Consider the following 21751-nt stretch of genomic DNA (forward strand, 5'->3'; position numbering starts at 1 on the left):
GTAAGGAAGTCTTTGGATAGGGGAATAAGTTGGTTATGGCTGTTCCCAAGATGAACTGAAGTGGACACACCCCAGAAAGGTTTAACTCGGCAGGGACTCTAGAGAAACTGCTCCACACTTCCCATCTTGTTTTTTAAGAATCATTTTGCCAGAACAATCAAGCTTGGCTTTAACAACATGACCAATTACTATCATAGAGGCTTTATTGTCTTAAGCACTGAACTTAAGGGGGCTGAGAAAAAGGCTGTTCAGAGCAATGGTTTTAGCCTTTCTGGGACTCATGAGCTAGTTACATTTCAGGGAAGTAGAAAAAATGGTTTTGTTTTCTACTGAAAAAGTTGCAATGCTCAGAATAGTTGTAATTATTGTAGATGCCACTCTAGAAAATGGGAATTAGCACTTCTTATTATGATTAACAGCTCTAAAGATAAATTCATTCATTCTTACTTAGTGCACAATGGACAGTCTATTTGCAGCTGTTCTTTCTTGTGCATTATTGAGACAGTAGCAAGTAATTAAAAACATGGAAGGAACTGCAATATCTAATATGTTCAGACTTGTGGGGTTATGAGTTCACTGTTTGCTTTTACTACTTACTGCTGTAATGTGTGATATTAGCTATATTATCTTTCTTCCATTTGAATTTGGGCAATTGCCATTCCAATTCATCCCATTCTTGGCTGCATGTTCCATTTAGCATCTGCTGTTCTCAAAGAGAAACAAGGCCAGATCACACAGGAGGTTTTGGAGTCCCCTTTTGTTTAGCTGTTGGCCATGAAACATAACTAGAACCTCATCCAAACTGATAGCCCAGTGTTTATGAGAGTCATGTCTTTTTATCATGGTGCCCAAATAGTTGTTAAATGAGATATTTTGTAAAGCTTTTGCTAATGCAAGAAGGAAAAAGCTTCTTGCACACAATTCTTGTAGGAAGGACATTTTATCCAATTATTTCCTCAATATTATTGTCCAGAACAGCATGAGACAGTATACGCAGCATATACTGAAGAGAAGGACCATAAGATACTGCTGGTCCTTTGCTTTGTTTGGATGATGAATGGTTTGAAGATTCAAATACCTGAAGCCACATTACAAAATCTTGGCAGGGATGATGATTACCAGTTGATTGCCAGGTGCATAGGGAGATGCCTTTCTCATCAGCCAGTTGGCTATGTAAGAATACCACAATAGTAATGCCTGCTTGCCCTGTGCTCCCTGAGCAGTAGAAGATTGATTCCAGGGCTGCCAGTTCATATTTTTCTGCCTTCCCAGTATTGTTTTGGCTTCATAAACACTTAGCTCAGCCTCTAGCATGCTGGGAAGTGGTGGAACAACCTTCCCTGTTGATTTTTTTTGCATGGTACCTGTTACTACTGCTGCGTGTATCTTTTGAGTGAAAAATTGTATTCCTCCATAAAACACTTACAAAAATATTTATAAAATGATTTTTTAAAGTAACATGATTAATCATGAAACTAAGTGCAGGTGATGCCTACACTGTTTGGTACCAGCACAATGAATCAGCTCATTGTGAAGCCACATGAGCACCAGTAACTTGCACGGGAGTGGGTGGGAGCACGTGTCTGGGGATAAGAGCTGCAGGGAGTAAGTCTGTGTTCCCTGCCAGCTGTGGCCAGCTGTTCAATCTGCTGGGCTAGATCACAGAACGGTCTCCTGACACTGCTTTGCCATCTGAGCTGTCTTTTAGCTTAGGCAATAGGAGCTTCAGGTCTCGAATTCAGTGCCTGTATCTACATTGAGTACAATCAATGATTTAATAAACCCAGAACCTCTGGATCCTAAACACATGATCTTTTACCTCCTGAATGAAGATCACGTTAGACTTACATTCCACTGTGAAACCCAACCATGCAACAAAGACATGAGACAAATAGCAAGAGTTACAAAACAATTTGTATTACCACCCTGCCTTGTTGATATGAATGCTTATGTTTACAAGTGATGCTGCCCAGCCCTGTAGTAATCCATTAGACATTTCAAACACATAGAAAGACAAATTTTACAATTTTGTAAATTTGTTCCTTCCAAATCTCATGAGCATTTAAAAAATTTATTTTTTTATTTTGTGTTAAATTATTGTAGAAAAGAAAAATATCCAGAGCAAAAACATTTATATAATAATAAGACATATATCTCAATAAAAATTGTACTGTGTTCTAGTATATTGGCCTCTATAAATTCTAGTTAGTTTGGACTGGAAGGATGAAGACATACTTTAAGAACAGAAGACAGACACACCTACTGGAGACTGATTCCATAATGGCATGATCTTAAGCCATTCCTTATTTTACAGGAATTCCTTATTTTACAGAAAATGAGAGTAAAACAGCTCCTATGGTTCAATTTTTTTCTAAAATATCAGAATGGCCCCATTTGACATTAATGTCTGTAGTGCTATGCCTCAGTGCACTTTCACTTTTCTAGGACCACCTTGACTCATCTGCTGTTGAATCTTCATGTAATTGTTCTGCCCTGTTTCTACTTTCTATTCATTTAGATGTTTGTTTTTCCATTTTGTTACTTTTTTGCTGGTTTAGAAATTACTAAGCAACTTCAGCAAAATATACATTTCTCAACAGTACCAATTTTGCAGCTAATGACATGGAAAATGGAAGAAGGCAAGCTTATATGCCACTTATTTTTCAGCTTTATATGAATAAATCACTGCAGAACAATGAGAGGAAAAAAGCTAGGAGGTCATCTATTCGGCTCAAAACAAGGAATACACCTTGTTAGAGTCTTACAAGACTACAACATTGAAGAGCACAAGCTGAATAAAACTTCCCATGGGAACTTTGTATAGGAAGGAGTAATGGTCTCTTTCAGAAAATAAAATCCCTTTTAATATGCTTGTAGGTGTGTACTTAAATTCTTAAATACTGATAGTGTGAAAGACCTTCAGCCTATTCATAAAAGTGAATAAAAAAATTTTATCTTACCCTAAATTTTCTCAGCAATGGCATCAGTGCCTTGACCCTGGCCAGCTTAGAATTGGTACTGATCATGGTCAGATAGTTTCAAGCCATTATCTGGGCCACAGAGTCTCTTTAGTGATTGTGAAGCTTGTAAGAACATTTTTAGAGTTCTCCTAGTGTTATTTCAAGGTAGTCAGGAAAGTTAGTATAAACTGACTATATTACTCTCAAAGTTCTGATACTGAACAAGAAAGAAAAATGACTTTACAATGAGTAAGTATATTCAGAGGTCAGGAAAGGTACTAGTCTGATGAATTTGGAGCCTGGAGTTCTTTATTTAAGCAGAGATGACCGTACCACAGACCAACTGGCAGGAGTGTCTCATCACTGTAAGGGATTGAAACTATTTCATTCCCTGTACTCATTTCACCTTTGTCCACTTCCCCAAGACAATCAGCAAGGGTCACTAGTCAGTGGCAGCTCTGATAATGGCTTTTTTTTTTTTTCTTTTTATTAGATGCCTCTCTTTAGCAAGGAGCTGAGAACATGGGAGGCGCAGGCCACCAAAACCTGATCGACAACCTGTCAGTCCCATTCACTATCGACCAGCACAGCATTTGAACAGCCTAGTTTAGAGATTAAAAAAAAAAAAAAACCACCACACAGATTTTCAGAAAGTAGTTATACCACTAGTGTATCCAAAATAGCCAAAAGCCAAAAGCCATCTAGTGGGGAAGGGAAGCAGAGGTTACCTTCTCACAAATTTACACTAGGGAAAGCTCCAATGCCTGAAGTCTCGACATTCTTGGGGATTATTTTTCCCCTGTATAAGTTGCAGTTCAAGGTCTGATTCCCATCCTTCTAGCACTGGCTATAAGTCTCACTTTTCTGTTTGAGTTTATGTGACTAACCTAGATTCGCAGGGAATGGGTGAGAAGGCAGAGGTTGACTTTTATCTTGATTTTACCTTATATTTCTATTTGAAAGCAAAATGTGGGGAGTGTGCTTTGATGATAGGAAACACATCAGCAGCAAATGTGAAGGAACAGCATCTAAAATCTGACAGGTAAAATGTTGTTTCCTACTGCAAGTAGGTTGAGCAAATGGCGTGTTTTTAGACAAATAGATGTAGAAAATGCACATGCTGGTCCTGTGATGTCTTCCCTGGTACCTACAAAAAAATACGTGCATATAAATATTGCTTCTCCCCACCCCAATGAGGTGGAAAAGTCTATCAATGGACTTAGGAAACATGTTATCTACTGAATAACAATATGGATATGAATCATGAAGAAGAATATAAAGCTTTCATATTCCTTTGCTTGTTGGATTAATGTTATACTTTGAGTTTGATCCTGTAAGTACCAAAGGAGCAATGCCGTGAACAAATTTCTGTTGGGATCATGGTTCTTTAGAGAAAGGCACCAAAATGAAAGAAAGTCTGGATAACTGTGGAACCATTCTGAGCATCTGACATTCAACAGATTGTTTGCTATAAAGAAAAAAAGCTGACTAAAATGCAAAACCTAACCAGAGGTTTACACAGAACTTTTAATAGTGGAGTTATTGTTTGCCCTTTAAAAATAAAGCCTCAATTATTGCAATAACAATTTTTATTTATGAAGCATTTTAAACTACTTTTATTTTTAAGGAATGTCACATGATCTCTAAAATTCAGATTACTTTTTTTTAAAACCAAATCTGAACTTTATCCTCTTACCAATCTAGAGGGATTTTCATATTCTTAGCATCAATATGTAAAAAAAAAAGATGACTCCACAGTGTTTAACCCTCTTAACGTGTCCTTTCCAATCCCAGTCCAATCTGCTCTTACTTTAGAGGTTACAAAGCACTGATGGTTGATTAAAATCTAGATTTGTAAGATCTTGATAAAACCTACACAACATGTAAGCTTCTTTAAAAAACAAAAAACCAAAAACCAAAACAAAACCCCAACCAAACAAAAACCAAAACAAACAAACAAACAAAAACCATAAAAACCAACACATCAAAACTAGACCCAAACAAAACCAGCACAGAATTCAGCAATTTGTAGAGAGCTTTTTAAAGCTGTGGGAAATAGAGATCATTGCAGATGAAAGTGTGAAAAAATCCTCTGGAAGTAGAGGTAGAAGGGAAACAAATGTTCAAACAGAACAGTTTTCTAATGGAAAAGGAGATCAAGACAGGATTATAGTTTTTCCACAGATAACAGGCAGAAGGGATTACATATGCCAACAGCAGACTGAGGGGTGTCTTCTCCTTCTACATCCCTTATACCCACACTGGAACAAAAAGGAATGTGTGTTCATACACAGAAAAGAATGCAACCCCCTTCTCACCTGGACAAATGGTTCTTTAGGGTGGTTGAGCTCAAATCCTTTGTGGAAATCAAATGAAACAATATCCAAACTGTTCTAACTTTCAAAATGAACTTTAATTGAATTTGTGGAATCCCCTATGAGAAAGAGATTAGCTGGGAAGGTGATGTCCAGTTAGCAAGGCTTGCATGGATGAAATGTCTGCTAGGGTGTTCTCATAAAGGATTCTTCTCATTAGATGATTTAATGAAGAAAAGGTTTTTCTTGTTCCCAGTAATCTGACCAAACCTATAAATATGCTTGCAATTGCCTGTCTTCATCCCACCTTGATGGGAAGCATCCCATTAAGCCTGGTGGATAAGGTGTGATGCCAGCCTGGACCTTCTCGCTGGAGTAATCCTTGCAAGACTAGAGACAGACGCTGGTTATTCCCTACCAGCTCTCCTAGTTGCTCCTTCTTCTATCCTTCATCCGTTTCCTCTACCAGTGTGCTAGACACTCAAGGAAATATTCATGAGGTTTAGGGAAGACACTGAGAAGTTTTATTTCCATATAAGAGAACTTTGTCTTGATGATGCCTGCAGAGAAAGGACTCTGTGTGCTAAAGACTGTGTTGGAGAGTGATGTAAACAACACAGCTGAAGAGACTGATGCTTTGTGGCTTTACTACCTTCTGGAACTCAAACTGCACGAATGTAATGCTAAATTAGAATAATTTTCTCTATTTGGTTTCTCAGGGCTTAAAAACTGGAGCATTTCTTTCTGATTTGAGTTTAGACCCTCCCAACAGCTCAGTGCAGCAGTACCAGTGCAGCTTTGCTGGTGGATCCTGCATACCAGGCAGAGAATTTTCTTTTCATGGATGATGCAGAACCTACTACAATGACAAGAAGAATGAACACCTCACCAGAAGATGAATATAAGCAGCACACAGATCTAGACTGATTTCATCTGTCATCTCAAACAACTTCAGAGAAGATTCTTCTTTCATAAGATACCAATCACATGTTTTAAATCTACCAGAAGTAATGCAAATAAAATGTTTCAGAGAGGTTTTATGTTTTGGGTTTTTTTTGAACACTACTCCAATCCACAGGTTATTCATATAAGAATAGAGTCTAACAAATCTGCTTAGCTTGAAAGCAGCCTCCCACCCAGATTTCCCTATTTCTTTATCCAGGTCTCATTAGTCTCATTGGTCTGGAGAGGCCTTGAATGGAGAGTAGAAGTGTGGCTGTGACATAGGAGAAGTTTCTTAATTTTTAGTGAAATGAGATTTCTATGAATAGCGGTCTTGTAACGTTGCAATGTTATTACAAGAAAAGAAGTAAGTGCTGGACTGATTTTTAAAACCATCTAGCTACTTAACTTCTGTGATGTCCCTTTCCTAGTCATTTTAAGTCTCCACCTCCAGCTTCAGTCATAAGAAATTTTATAAGTCAAATATTAACCTACTTGCACAATATTTTTTTTCACATATGTATAACTTATTTATGTATGGTGGAGGAAAAGGTAGAGTGACAAAGCTATCTGGAATACTCTTTGTAATTAAATGGTAATATTTTAAGGTTTAAAATGTTAGACAAATTTCAACTGAAGATGAATTGTTGGAGAAAGAGCAGGTAAGAACACCAGAGTTATATTATCAATTCAATTCTTCATAAAGTCATCATTTCAAGATGTGTTTGGATTTAATATGTCAGTCATTTAAAACTTAGGGAAACAGAAAACTTAAGAAACAGAAATGAAAATGAAATTTACTGCAGGTTCCTGCTCTTCATTAAGGCAACTTCATAGCATTTTCACGAGGGAAATTACATACTCATTGTTTTTGAAAGTTTTCTGGTAAGAAAGAAAGAAAGTTATACTTTCTATTTTCACTGCCCACATCTGATGAAAGCAGAATTACCTGGTATGTCCTAACAATAAAATCAGGGTAAAAAGGGAGACAATGTTTTTGAAGTGGTTATTAACATAGTACAGAACTAGGTGCCAGACTTTTGAAACACACAGCTATCAAATAAAAAAATTGACTTAAAATTTCAAACAGGTAGGGGAAAGTCAAGATATTGTTGGAATGAAATGGACTTAAGGAAACTGAGAACCTCGTGTTTGTTGTTTATTCATAATTACAATGTGTTGAGAACAAAATTGGAGGACATTTTATGGCTGCCATTTTTGGTTGGCTGATATAACTATGTATTTTAAGCACAAGCAGCTAATTACATTTAATTAGAAAATATTTAAATTAATGATTTTCTCAATAACTGGTAAACTGAGACTGCTTTTACAACAAATTATTTTGTTTATGCTGCCTTCTCTATCTTGATTCTCTAATATTTCTGTCTTTCTATGACAGTTTTTCTGGTGATGAGAGTATATTCTCATTTAACTAAATCAAACTCTGAAATGTTTTAGATCTTCATCAAAATTCAAATTTTGTAATGAAAATTGGAAAATAAGTAGATACAGATGTTCCATCAGTTTCACAGATTGCCGGGATTTCCAAATTGTGTCACACAGATAATACCTTACAGTAAGTGCATAAACATCATTAACGATGACTGCTAGAGTATTTCTCCTTTGTAACCACAGTCGCTTTTGAAAATATGACTAAAACTCCCCACTTTCTGAAATACTTCTGAAAGTTTTATTTTAAACTCTTGTTGAGAGTAAATGGTGATGGGGGATGAAGAATAAAAAAAAATGTAGGAGCTTTATTGTATGGAGTTTTGGAAAAATCAAAGCTTGAAATTAAGCTTGAAAGCCTAAAAAAACTTTGGCCAGGCTTCTTGAAGTATTTTCTGTCATACAGGTCTGCACTTCACCCCCTTCCTTCCTGTGCAGTAAGTGAATTAATTGCAATTGCTGTAAAAGCTGAACTTGCACCTGAGGACATTTTCTGTGGACAATGAACTGATAGAGATAATTCAGATTCACAGATATTCAGTTGAGACCATAACATGGCACACAAAAATTGCTACAAATCAAAATGGCTTTGACTATTAAACTGAAAAACCCCACAGAAACACTGAAACAGAGCAAGGAGTCCTTAAACCCTGAAAATCCCACAAAAGGAAGAGATCATAGGCTGCTGGAAAACAGTGATGCCTGGAAAACAATTTGTCACATCTAACTGTCCAAATTTAAGGTCAGAGTAGCACAAACAACAACAACACAGAGTTTTTTCCATTAGTGGGATTTTTGTGGCTTCACCTATTCTCATCACACTCCACAAAAAGGCATGGTGGCAAATGGATGAATGAAACTACTTTCACTGAAAAAAAATCAGCTTGTCTATATGCATTTTCTCAGTAAATAGGGAACCATCTATTGCTTTTCGTGACAAGAGACAAACTGATATGGTAGAAACTTCATATTTGTATTCCAGAAAATCTGCAAATATTCATTAGAGAATTCTTAAAAATCTCTGAAACCCAAACAGATTCTTACTTATCAGTATTATTGTCTCCTTGTACTGCCCCACATGTCTGATGCTACGTCTTGCTCACCTCTAAAATGTAGATTATAAAATGTTTGACTCAAAATTGGATGACTTTCCATGACTGGTTCTTTTAGGCATTACACAATACTGAATGATGATCAGAATAGCATTTGTAGTTATTAGAGTGACAGATTATTAGTGATGACAAATCTAAGGGATATTGAGAAATTGGAAGGGTCATTTTAAGAGTGCAGAAATTTGATTTCCTAGTTTTAACAATGCACAGTAATTAACAGAAGTATATCTGAAGCATTTGTATAACCTTGATAAAAAATTTGAGTATTTTTCTGCAATTACTTATGGAAGAGCATAACATTCCTTGTTGCATGTTTTAAACCATGTTGGTTTTTCTTATTTTAATTTTACTGGTCTTCTGATTTAAACAAAGTAAGGACAAAATCAGAGCCTATGGAACCTATCTGGCAAGCTGTCATGCTTCGTATGACATGTCATATGTATGACGTCAATAGAATTAACCACTGTTAATTATCTGTTATTTACAGTGTGAGATGTGGAAGCTGTGTGGAGTGGAAACAAACCTTAAGAGATTTTACTTATGTCATGCATTTCTATAAAAAGTAGCAGTACCATCACTTATAGCCACAAAACCCTTGAGCCTGCTGTAAAAAAACACAAGTTAAGACAGTTTATGAAAAGTGCAGGAGAAATAAATCAAAGTGGAACAGAATTCAGAATTCCTGGAGTTATTATATGGAAGAATTACACGAATAATTATTCCTCTATTTTCTCTGCAAATTTTGAGCTCTTCAGCCGTATTTTTAGAAATCTTTAGAAACCACATCACTACTATTGGCCAGCACACACTTTTCTGCCCTTTTCTGTCCCCTTCTTATATCAGAGTTATTGTCTAGAAAGTCATAGAATTAATTTATGAAACTTCATAAGAATTTAATGCTTACTTCTTAAAATGTGATATGCATTAACAGGTAATATGATTTTTACATTTATGTGAACTACAGATCCCCTGTATCATGAAATATATGTCTTCAAGATAGAAAAATGCTAGCAGTCACTGAATTACTGCCTGTAGATACTGATCAAGCAACCCTGAACAAGCTGCTCAAGAAAAGTGGTCGTGTAAAATATGACATTGCCAGTAAAAAATAGAAGACTGAGGGAAACAAGCTCCCCATTCATCAAAACAGTCCAATATTGAAATATTTTGTCATTTTTGTTGTCCCAAATACAAATGAAAAGCTGAAAACTATATTATGTGTACTATATATGTATATTTATAGGTGTGTGTAATAACGCAGTCTCAAAGTTCAACAAAACTAATGAGAAATATTAAAAATGTTTTGTTGTTAAATTTTAGATTAGTTTATCATTAAATTGGGTTTTAGAAGAGATCTTTCATTTGGTGTCCTGATGTCTGTATTTTTCTCTTGTGGGCATTTTTCTTGGCCTGAATACATTTTCCCTTATGCATTTCCATTTATACAATGCCTATGACACACTACTTTGTTTGGTTATAGATGAATCTCAGCTGCAGTGACGTAACTTTCCAGGAAGTTCTGCCTTCAGGGGACAGCATAGCCCTGATGCCTTGCAAGGCAATGGGCCAAGACAAAAAGCACGGTTCAACGTCTATTGATTAGAAACAAATATTTCAGATCCAATCCTTACTTCCCCTCTTACAAAACCTACCCAAATGGAAAAAATTTATCTTTGTTTTCCTAACAAGAAATAAAATTTCAGCAAAATTGAATTTCTCAAAAAAAAGTTGTCTTCTTAGAAATTTCATTTTCCATGAGAAAATAAAATAACTCTAATGGAAAATGCTCAGAAACATCTGGAACAGGAGAATCTTTTGATGTTGTTTTACAAAGATTTTTATAACAAATTCTACAAAGCAATGATCAAATTAAAGCTTACAAAATACTAGTTTATAAAAGATTAGACAAGAAAAATAACGGAAAACAAAACCAAGACCAAACCCAAACTCACAAAAAACCCACAAAAGCCATAAAAATGTGGTCCTGCAGTTAAAATAGAACAAAGCATCCTAAATAGCATCCTTCAAAGGCTCTTCAGTCTGCAATGGCTGAAGAGATGCTCTGGCATAGGTAACTTGCATTACTCAGCACAGTCATGCATTTGTACTGAGTCATTAGTCAGTAAAGTCTAGAATATGCCTTCCTAGATGTCTATATAAGAGCATGGCTTTTGAGATGTCAATGAAATAAAATTGAGAAACAATGCTCATATCTATACAACAGGACAAAATCAATAGCTAAGTTAATTTGAGAATGAAATAACAATGTTATATATAAATATAAATATATGTATATGTACACACAGCAGGTGAACCTTCTGATATTTCAGTAGGAATGTAAAATATATACAGAACATTACATCTCATTATTGCCGCCTTGGTGCAAAATAATAAAAAGCAAAATTCTTTCTATTCTATGCCTCTTATACTAGATTGGAAATTTGATGTATCTAAGAACAACCATAGCTGCTTGGATTGAAAGTTTACCTCACCCAGTGTGCTACTGGGCACAGAAGCCAAGAGGAGATTTTTAGGGAAGAGTTTCATAACATAGAAAGCATAGAGTGATATCTCTCTGCAGTGGCTTCCCAGCTCCAAAATTTCACCTGTGAGCCAGATGTGATGTTTTAGTGTCTTCCTTGCTTACAGCTGACTCCCAAGAACATGTTTAGTTTTCACTTGACTGATACAACTTTCAGTATCCACAACACTTTGAAACATTGAGTTCCCCAGTTTAACCCCTCATGTAAAGACCCATTTTTGAACACCTGCCGGCTGGTGTTTCAGTTGATGGCCTCTTCTTCTTGTATGGGAAAGGACAATGAACAGCCATTCTCTAATCACCCTGTTTCCCAGCGAAAATCTTTAAGATGTTGCATCAGATCGATATACACCAAGAAAAGAACATCATGAAACCCACTTAACCTGCACAAATCAGGTGGTATCACACGAAGCTACAAAAGCCCAGTCTTGTCCAATTATCAGTTCCAGTTAATATAAAAATAGGATAGCTTCTCCAATACCTGTCGTTGATTTTCTGTCTCTAGTCTCAGTCTGGCTTCTACACATCTTCTGGTCTCCAGGAAGGCTTGACGTTGTGCTCTGTCTGATAGGTAGCTAATGAAGATTCCTGCGGTGTTCATACACATAAATAACACTGCCTGAGCTGCTATCTGCAAGGAACAACAAAGAGGATTTGATCAGAGAGGAGAAGCAAAAATAGCTATTTTAAAAAAGAAAAAGAGAGAGAGAGAATGACTGCTAACTAAACGGTTAGGAAAGTTTTTGTATGAAATAATCTCTTGCATCTTAATTAGAGGCATCAAACGTGTAAAATTCTCTCTGCCTTGAGGAAGAAATACGCAGTATTTAGGGCATTAAACTCTAGCTGAACCACAAACGATGTTTCCAAGAACTGACTCACAGGGCTCTAGTCAAGAATAATTACAAACATAATTAACAATTTGGTTTTGCACTGCCTCTTCTGTAAAAGCAACTTTGTGATTTGTTCCATGGCTTAGTTTGAGAACAAAGCCACATTAAGGAAAACAAGTGTGTCAGTTAGCTAAGGACTAATATCAGTGATAATAGTTATTCTGTTGTTATTGACCAAATTAAATAAATTCATTTTCAGCTGATTCCAAAGCACAAGCTTGCACAATCTGAAACCTGAACCATTCGCAGGGGAAGCTGAAAGGATAACCAAATACTTGCACAGCCTGTGCCTGTGTACACAGACCTTTTCTTCACTAATGTCTACATAAGAGCTGCACTCTTTTTCCTTGTACAAAGTGCGTCACATCTTCTTCCTTTGCAATATGAACTTAAAAGAGCAAATGGGAGTGGATCCTTGGACACTGTAAATTCCAGTCACTTTTTTGCCTTTCATTGATACCTCTTTATGATCTGCACATTTATAAGGCAGAGAACATCAACACTATTGAAGTGAGGATTGTTTGGGAAACCGAGTAAGAAATATATAATATTTGCATTCACTAGAAACACAACACAGGCCAGCAATTTCAGCACCTTTATCCAACACCTCATATCTCCTGTATGTTACAAATTAATGTGAACTTCTGTCAGTTCCTACTTAAAATCATAGCATAATTTAGGTTGGAAAAGACCTTTAAAATCGTCAAGTCCAACCATAAAAAGTCCAATCGTAAGCCTAACACTGCCAAGTCCACCACCAAACCATAACCCTAAGCATCACATCTACATGTCTTTTAATCACCTCCAGGGATGGTGACTCAACTGCTTCACTGGGCAAGCCTGTTCCAATGCCTGACAACTACTTTGGTGAAGAAATGTTTCCTAATATCCAAGCTAAACCTTCCCTGGTGGAACTTGAGTCCATTTCCTCTTGTCCTGTCACTTGTTACTTGAGAGAAGAGACTGAGACCCAACTCGCTACAACCTCCTTTCAGGTACTTGCAGACAGCAGTAAGGTCTCCGCTCAGCCTCTGTTTTTCCAGGCTAAACAGCCTCAGTTCCCTCAGCCGTTCCTCATCAGACTTGAGCTCCAGACCCTTCACCAGCTTTGTTGCTCTTCTTTGGACATATCAAATCATTCACTCTTTTAACTTGTGAGAAGGTCAAGAGTGAAAAGTAAGTTCAGAAGTCACTAATATTCCTCAACTGCAACATTTAGGGCCAAATGGCTTTGACTCCTACCTTAGCTAGGGAAGCCATCGGGGTGCAGTGAATCATCTGAAAGTCTGCAAACTCCAACTCCCTGTCTTTCCGCCAAGGTCCTGTCACATACACCCTGGTGATGAGGTCCCACTGAGTGCACCCTGTCTTGCAGGATCACATCTCTCTCCTAGTGGCAGACCAGCCATGGAGCAGGAGAGGGCTACATTACCCTGCAGCCACATCACCTGCCCAGCAAAGCTGCCCAGGCTTTGCCAGCTGTGGACCATAATGCTATAGGTGATACCTATAGCATCATAAAAACATCAGAACAGCCACCCCAGGACAGATAGAGTGTTCATCATTCAGGATCCTATTTCTGAGAGCAGACAACAGAGAGTGCTCAGGTAGGAGTAGAAGGATAAAACAGTAGAGTACTAGAAAAAAGCAAGCATCCAGATATATTTTGTCAAAACAGTCTTGAACACTCCAGAAATTTGTAGTTGCATAACACTGTGGGCTAGAGGTTCCATTTTTGTATAATCAGTCTCCCTAAAATCAAAGTGTTTTTTGTCCTAAGAGAGAAAATGTTTAGAAAAATTCCCTAATCTTATAGTTTTGCTGTGCCTCAGATCTGCAGGTCTTACTCCTCACATTCACATGGGTTTAAGAGTGAGATTTGATATCAAACCAAATGCATCTGGCAGAAACTTCAGCTTCATATATTCCCGTATTTCTGAATCTGGAGTATTGTTCTACAACAGTACAGGGAATTCATTTACAATTTATATGCCATGATTAAATAAGAATGCATATCCTATCTTCGGCTGAAGTTTTGTTTAACCTTTGTCAGTAATAGATGTCTAGGCAAAGCTCGTGAGAAATAGGGTATGATTAGCATGATCCTTGCATCTTCCTGACTTCCAGGATCCTGTTGTTTACAGCACCTCTGAGCTGGAAATGGCATACTCCATCTGCTTAACCTTTTCTGACACCTTTCTGAAGTTAATTGTACTTTTGACCCTTATGGCATACCATGAGAGATTTCTGCAATTTAAGTAGGCACTGTGTGATAAAAAATGTTTATTTTGTTTGCTTTAATTCACAGTCTTATAATTTCCTTGAATGCCACATCGTGCTTATGATATGGGAATCAGTGACTAATCATTCCCAACTCATCTTCTGCTTGCCATTCCTGATTTTACTGACTTACAGGATTACTCCTCTCATTTTTTATTTTTTTAAAAGGGAGGAATTTGAGACTATTTAGTCTCACTGCGTTTGTCCCTGTTCCACCTCTGCTTTTCCCTTGTTATCTACTTTACTCTGTTTCACTGGAGACACATTGCCCCGGACCATCCAGCTTCCCCCAGAGACTTTTTGCCATTGTTCCAAGATGAAACAGAGAATGCAGTAATTCAGCCCATGAGATAACTCCTTTCTGGTGCAGGCTACTAAGAGGCGTGTGATGAGCTGACATGAGATAAGACCAGTTCAGTATTACCATTGTTCAGCAGGACAACTGAAGTCAGCTGTGGGTGGCCGGAAGAGTCAACGTTTCGTACCTTTTTGACTGATGTGAAGATAACCAATGATCACGCACTAGGAAAGCCAGAGTATAAAGTGAAAAAAAGAAAAAGCCTTTCACAACATTTGAAATGTGCATTTCAGCAGTGAAAGTAGTGGCAGGATGCTGTCAGTTTCTTGTAAATTCAATTGCAAGTTCCTCATGAACCCAGTTCAGTCACCCATCTATGCTGATACTCAGGACTAGTGCCAATCACTTCAGCAGATCTCCTTAGAGAAAATGCAGTAGAATTTGGCCTTCAATTAGATTTCATGAGCAGGTAATTTGATTTGGACAAAGGGAATTATGGAAAACATATAACAGGTAAACCAACAGCTTACTCAGAGGCAGAATCTGCTTTTCTTACACATAGTAGTCTGATTGAAACCAATCTGAAGAGTAAAGCACTATGCCTTGCAATGGTATTAATCTATGGCTGTTGTTAATAAAAGAATTAAAAAAGACAGATAATACTTGAGTCTCTCATTGCCACTCCTTTTTCCTAGTGCTTACTGTGGCCAATTCCAGAAGTCTTGCAGGTTTTTCTACTCCCTCTTAAGGGCACAAGGTAGGGAAGACTGATTTTATATGACATACAGAGTTTCATGTCTTTTTGACTGAAGATAATCAATGCTTACACAGTAAGAAAGCTGAGGTATAAAGTGAAAAAAAGAAAATCTTTTCACAACATTTATGATCTTTTTAGTCTATTTGTACCTTGCACAACACTCAAATAAGCAACCATAGCAGAGACAGCAAGTGATCTTAAAAAGCCATGAGTGATATGTTTTGATATTGAATAGGGCTTTGTGGAGGTCTGCTTCTCGAATATTTTAAAAATGCAAACAAGAAAGTACCCATCACCATCCTGCTTGGGAATATCTGTGTAACAGGATCAGCACTGTCCCCATTGAACCTGCAGTTGCACATAATCACATAATAGGATAAACAGAGCTAAAGAAAGTTACTTGACAAGATCATGCAGGTAGCTAGAAGCAGCTGTTAAATTTTTTGCTCCAAAACTCTGCTTTCCATATTTCTCATAGGAGGCAATTAAGAGCTTGGTTCACAGAGAAATCATTTGTCAAATAAATTTACAGTTAGAAAGTGCTTGTCATGCAGGCAAGTTGGAGCCCTTTGTAAAATCGTTGTGAAAACTAGGCAAAACCAACAGCAATGAAAGGAGAGGATGCGTAGGTCAGACAAGAAAGCCAAGTTTTAATTTGACAGTACACATTGATTCAAATAATTTCATTTTTATCTGTCACTCATATAAAAAAGGCTTTGCCCAGACAGCTGAAACCAAAATAATATTTTGAGTGGATTTGAGGACCACCAGATCTTAGACAAAGAAACAATTAAAAGGCACTGGACACAGCTGGTCAGGAAGAAGTATCAATCAAAGTATGCACAGCATAGGAATGTAAGTTCTTCACTTCCGAAGAACCCATAACCTGAGGAAAAGTGAATACTTGGGAACATTCAGCAAACCCAACATATTGGAAATACGTTGATTGATAGCTAGTCCTAAAAGGTAGTAACTGCCACAGACAATCTCTGTCATGAATAGTTGAACAATGTATCATATATTCACATGGAAAGCACAGTGGAGGTGGAGGAGAGAAAGATGAAAAAGTTTAGAAACAATTTTGAAAACCAGGAGGACACTGAGCTTGTGTGTTACCACCTCAAGAACAGAAAGAAACCCTAGGGTGCTCTGCAGAAATAAAACTTATTATCCTGTTCAGCAGGTAATTTTGTTCTGCTGTGCAGAAACAGAGCAGTGCTGGGGCTGACCTTGCCAAAACACATCTGAAAAGTAGAGAAGTGGTTTCCAATGTAATCTGCAGATGGACATTCTCAAAGCAGATCAGTCCTAAAGAGCAGGAATTTCATTAATTCCTGAAATGAATCTGCGGGAAATAATTTTATTATTTTCATATTTTGCTTTCTAATTTTGGTTTGGCTTCAACAGTGGATTAGAGTAGTTCTTCTCTGGTTTTGGGAAAACTGGGAAAGTAAAGACGTTATGCTTCTTTAAGAGTGTTTTCAGCATGTGCCACATGAAGAACTGGTTGCTATGGTAATTATTATTGGGTAATTAGGTTTGGAGAAGCATTTTGATTCATCATTAGTTTTTGAACTAAAAATAGAAGCTCACCACAATGTTGTTTTTTGTAACTAAAAAGTCTCAGAAATCCCATTGCCCTCTCTCCCTTCTCCATCACCCCCTTGCTTAGGTTACTTCGAAGAAAAATAACTTATGTTTTTATAAGAACTTATCACCAGGAATGAACTGAGAGTTGTATGAGAAGTGTGGGGATTTGAGGCTTTGTATAGAATAGGAACATCTGGCAGCACAGACTCTACCATTCTCTCACTGCTGGGCTACAAAAAGCCTCTGTCTCCAGCTGAGACCATGATTTTATGAATCAAAGCTCCTGGCAGCGAAACAATTACATACCTGTATCTCTGTACTGCCTCTTGCCCACCTTGATCCCTCAGCACAGCTTCCCCTTTGTCATGCCAGATCAATTATTTGTGGGACCATACTGTGAACTATATCACGGAACTTGGCCAACTTAAAAAAACAAACATTTGGTGCTGGCAGTGATTTTCCTATCTAGAGTAGTTGTCTGATTGAGTTCACAGCACAGCCTCCACAGGGAGAGGAAGCACGTGAACATTCATAGTTGGCACTGCTGCCAACTCATTAAACTGAAATCATCGCTGCCTTATTGTTAAATCACCTTGTAAGGAGTTTTTTTATTCCCCACATTCACTCCTTCTAACTTGTCCTGGCTCTAACCGTTAAATGCCAATGGTCACGATAGAGGTTTTTTTGTTTGTTTTAAATTGTGAGCGCTTCTTCATTAACATTTGTTGGAAAGCAACCTGTCACACAAAGATGCTCAAACTGCTGCCATGACTTTCCAGAAAGCTTATCTGTCCCTAATCCTCTGTATTGTCGAATGTATATGTAAAATGGCTCTTTAGCTCTTACTCATAGCTGGATCAAGCGCTAACTGTTTTATCTCTTCTACATATAAATAGCTTATCAAAAGACAGGAATATAGCGTACATCTGAGAAGGTAGGGATGGAGACAGGTATATTGTTCATTTGTGGTAAATTTAGTCAAGTACAGATTATGATGGCTAAGAGTAGTGCTTTACAGCACCCACCCCTGATTTACTAAATGTGAAAGGAGCCATTTGCATCAGTTTCACCTCCCGATTTTGTGTTTAGAACCAAATTTTGTGGTTCAGCTGTGCACAGCTCCCATGGGAACACTGGCTGATTCTTCAAAAACTTGGATCTTATTTATGCCCGTAGGAGAGATGAGATCTTTTAAGAAACCTGGTCTTAATGCATCCATAGTAGGCATTAGAGGAATTCACTATGTACTTAGGGACACAGTCTAACATGTTACTTAATGTGCATGAAATCTGCAGCCTGCAAGGCAGGTTGACCCTATCAAAACACAGGATGTACCCCCAAGGAATTATTAATTACCCTCAAAGAGAGTAACTGGTGTCAGACACAGTTTTCTCCATAATATTGCAGAATATCCTAACATACCTATTGCTTCTGAACTGCTAATGATTTAGAAAACGAAGACCATTTTCCCTCTGAACAATGACACTTTTACATAAAATCAATTGCTCTAGGTCAATATAGATTTCAGAAATGTTTATCTTTAATATTCAGAACAAGAGTTTAATTTGCTTTTAGAAGAATAGCTGTCCCCTTCTTGCTCTTTCATTGAATCCATTAGAAACACAGAAAATTGGTTGTTTGATTAAGTTGTTCATAGGTAGCTCAAACCATGCAATTTGGTAAGTCAGCTATCAACTATGGCAATAGTCTTGCAAGATGGTGTGATACAAGAGATCTTTCAGATAAATCATGTCATATCAGTCAAATAAGGGCTGACATAGCTTGAGTGATGCATAGAGGCAGTCAAGCAAATATATAACGCTGCTAGTGCCATCAAGGAGCCCCAAATGGCAAATATTTTTCAGCAAATCTCCTCTAACTCCCTTTGAGTTTGTCTAAAATTTAGGATTCAGACAATCTTTATTTTAAAAAATCTATTCTGGGACTTTGGTTAATCCTTTTTGGTGCTTTTCTTTTTATAGATGTTAAAACGACTAGGCATGTGTGGGACAATGTCAGCAGTGGGTCATAGCTCATGCATACAGGCAAATGGACAGAGACGGGTAAATGATCTTCAATTTTTAGTAACTGTTTTCCACGGTTACAGGGCACTCTGCTGAACCCTCTGACCCTCATCTAGGAACTGATCCTGAACTACACCACAAAATCTGGTGATCACTTCTCCTGTTCACTCAGCAGCACTGTGCTCTTTTGTCATCATTTTGCACACAGGATGCTATTACGGGTACCTGAAATATTCCTATTTAGAATGAATAATCTTATCCTTTGACACGAATAACCTTCCCTATTCAGTGTTTTCTGTGTGCTGGTTGTGTACCTTCTGCCTGTACTCTGAGACATCTGCATTGCAGGGTAATTACAAGGAGACATCTAAAGCCAGACATTCCAGATGTCATCGTTTTATTGTCCAAAAACTTCATCTCATTTGGTGTGTTTAGGTAAATGTGAAAGGCTCAGACAAGAATCTCTATTTTCTTCTCCAAATATATGTAACCTTGAAATCATAGAGCATGTTCTACAGAATTATTTTAAATTACCTGTTCTGTCAAATCAGGAGTGCATCCTGCAACAACCCACAAAAATCAACAAAAAACAAGGCACAGCACAAAAGCCTGTGCAAAAGACAACACGCTGGAAGCAGCCCATGGCAATCAGGGTAGGTTAGGAAAGGGCTGAAATGATGCTCACTGCTCTCAAGAGAGTGTAAAGCAGCTGTGGAATTTCCCTTTCTGTACTTCCATATTTCAGACTCATGAAGCTCAGTCTGACATTGGAATATTCCCTACACTTTCATATGTGGAGACTGAACTCCCCTACAAGCTGCACATTAACTGTTCAAAACAAATATCAAAGTAATTATGTTCAATAGAGGGCACATTCCATCTAAAGCCACTAGAGAAACAAGTTACTCCTAATAAAAGTTAAAGCAACTAAACAAATATTTATAACAAAATAATCTGAAACAGGGAACCACACTCACAACATCCTAGATATTAAGAATTAAAAATAATTTCTGGGGTTTTGTTTGAAGCAACCCTTACCAAATACTAACTTTTCCACTTACATTACATACATTTATGTCTGAATTGTAAATAACTGTCTCCCAATACAGATGTACCAGTGTTTGGGGATCAGGCACCAGACATCATAAATAACTTTTCAGTGACAAAACCTTCTATCTGACATCCAGTCTGGAAATGTCTGAGAGCATTGCTGAGCCTGGACACCGTAAAATTAGGATCTCCAAACTGAAAGTCACTTTTGGAAATTTTCCTCAAATTATCTCAGTAGTTCTTCCTAAGTCAATGCAACACAGCCAAGGCAGAACAACTCCTAGTACTCCCCTTCATAGATTATACAACTGATTAGGAGTAATGGTACGAAATAAAAAAAAGATTAGACAAAGCTGCTATGCAGCATTGGGAAGAGTTTAACTACATTTTAAGGAAAACAGAATTAGGTAGTCTGCATTTCTGCTAAATGAGTTTGGGGTGCTGTTGTGCACAGCTGTTTTTATTGCTCTAGATAACGGCTCTTATCCAAAGTAGGATGTCAAAACTGAGCAAGCAATAATTATGTTTGTAGGCCTAACAGCAATTAATCTTTTCTGACACTCTTCATTGCTGTTTTCATCTGATCAAATGTATGCATATCCCAGCAATTACTTGCAGTACGTACTCCATGTCTCTTCCCCACTGAATTGGCAATCGTTGTGATTTGTGTACACATGACCCTGCTTTGGTGCATTCTGCAGAGTTACAACAGCAGCCTGCACAATAGAAGCTTTAAACTTTTCTTCCTAGCTATGCTAGGCCCAGTGATGTGTGTTTTCCTCTGAATTATCAGGCTGTGGCCATAGATGGAGGAAAGAAGCAAGATTTTGCAAATCACTTTTTCCTCTTTGTTATTGCGATGGAAAAAGAAAGTAATAGCAAAACATAATAATCTTAAATCACTCTTGGATTTTTTATCAAGAAATAAAGACAGTCTTATGAAAGCCACTCCAGTTCACTTGAGAATAAGAGTAATATCTATTAGAAAGTAAATTGATTTAATTGAAATACTACAGAAAATACTGGCAATGAAAAATAGACAAGAGATATCATAGCATTGAGTGTCCTTTTCCAAACAACCCTTGTCCTTCAAAGCCTGCATCTACTCTGATAGGAAGCTCTGCTGATCAGCTGTTAGTCTTTATCTGTTACACCTGCTGGCAAACAAACCACCTGCCACAGCTGTTCTTTTTTTAAACTAATCACAAAAAAAAAAAAAAAAAAAAAAAAGCCAAAATGGTGCTGGGAACAAAGGCTCTATGCTTTATTATCAGCATTTTTAACTAAAGACCAATGGCAAGGCTACATTTTTCCCACAGTTGCACCTGTAAGTGGCTGTCATTTTGCACAGATGTCATTAGAGACAGAGTTTGCCCATTGAATCTACAACTGATTAAAGTGTGAGACCACAAGAGCAGACTTACAGATCCCACATCAGGCTGGGAGTTTGCTAGCCCAGAAATAAAAAGGAAAAATATCTCCTCTCTCCAAATTTCCCATTATGTCTGCTCTGCTTCTATTTTAAATTATTTTTGGAAA

The 21751-nt window shown here is 37.4% G+C and overlaps 1 protein-coding gene across 1 annotated transcript in view; it reads right to left on the bottom strand.

The window, feature by feature from the left end:
- The window catches only part of ADCY8 (adenylate cyclase 8), a 140300-nt gene that overhangs the window by 96347 nt on the left and 22202 nt on the right, over positions 1-21751 (bottom strand). Inside the window, exon 2 of the mRNA XM_065627743.1 lies at positions 11802-11951. Coding sequence (XP_065483815.1) covers positions 11802-11951 — 150 coding nt within the window. The remainder of the gene's footprint in view (positions 1-11801; positions 11952-21751) is intronic.

The sequence above is a fragment of the Caloenas nicobarica genome, chromosome 2, assembly GCF_036013445.1.
Source record: "Caloenas nicobarica isolate bCalNic1 chromosome 2, bCalNic1.hap1, whole genome shotgun sequence".
NCBI classification, from domain to species: domain Eukaryota; kingdom Metazoa; phylum Chordata; class Aves; order Columbiformes; family Columbidae; genus Caloenas; species Caloenas nicobarica.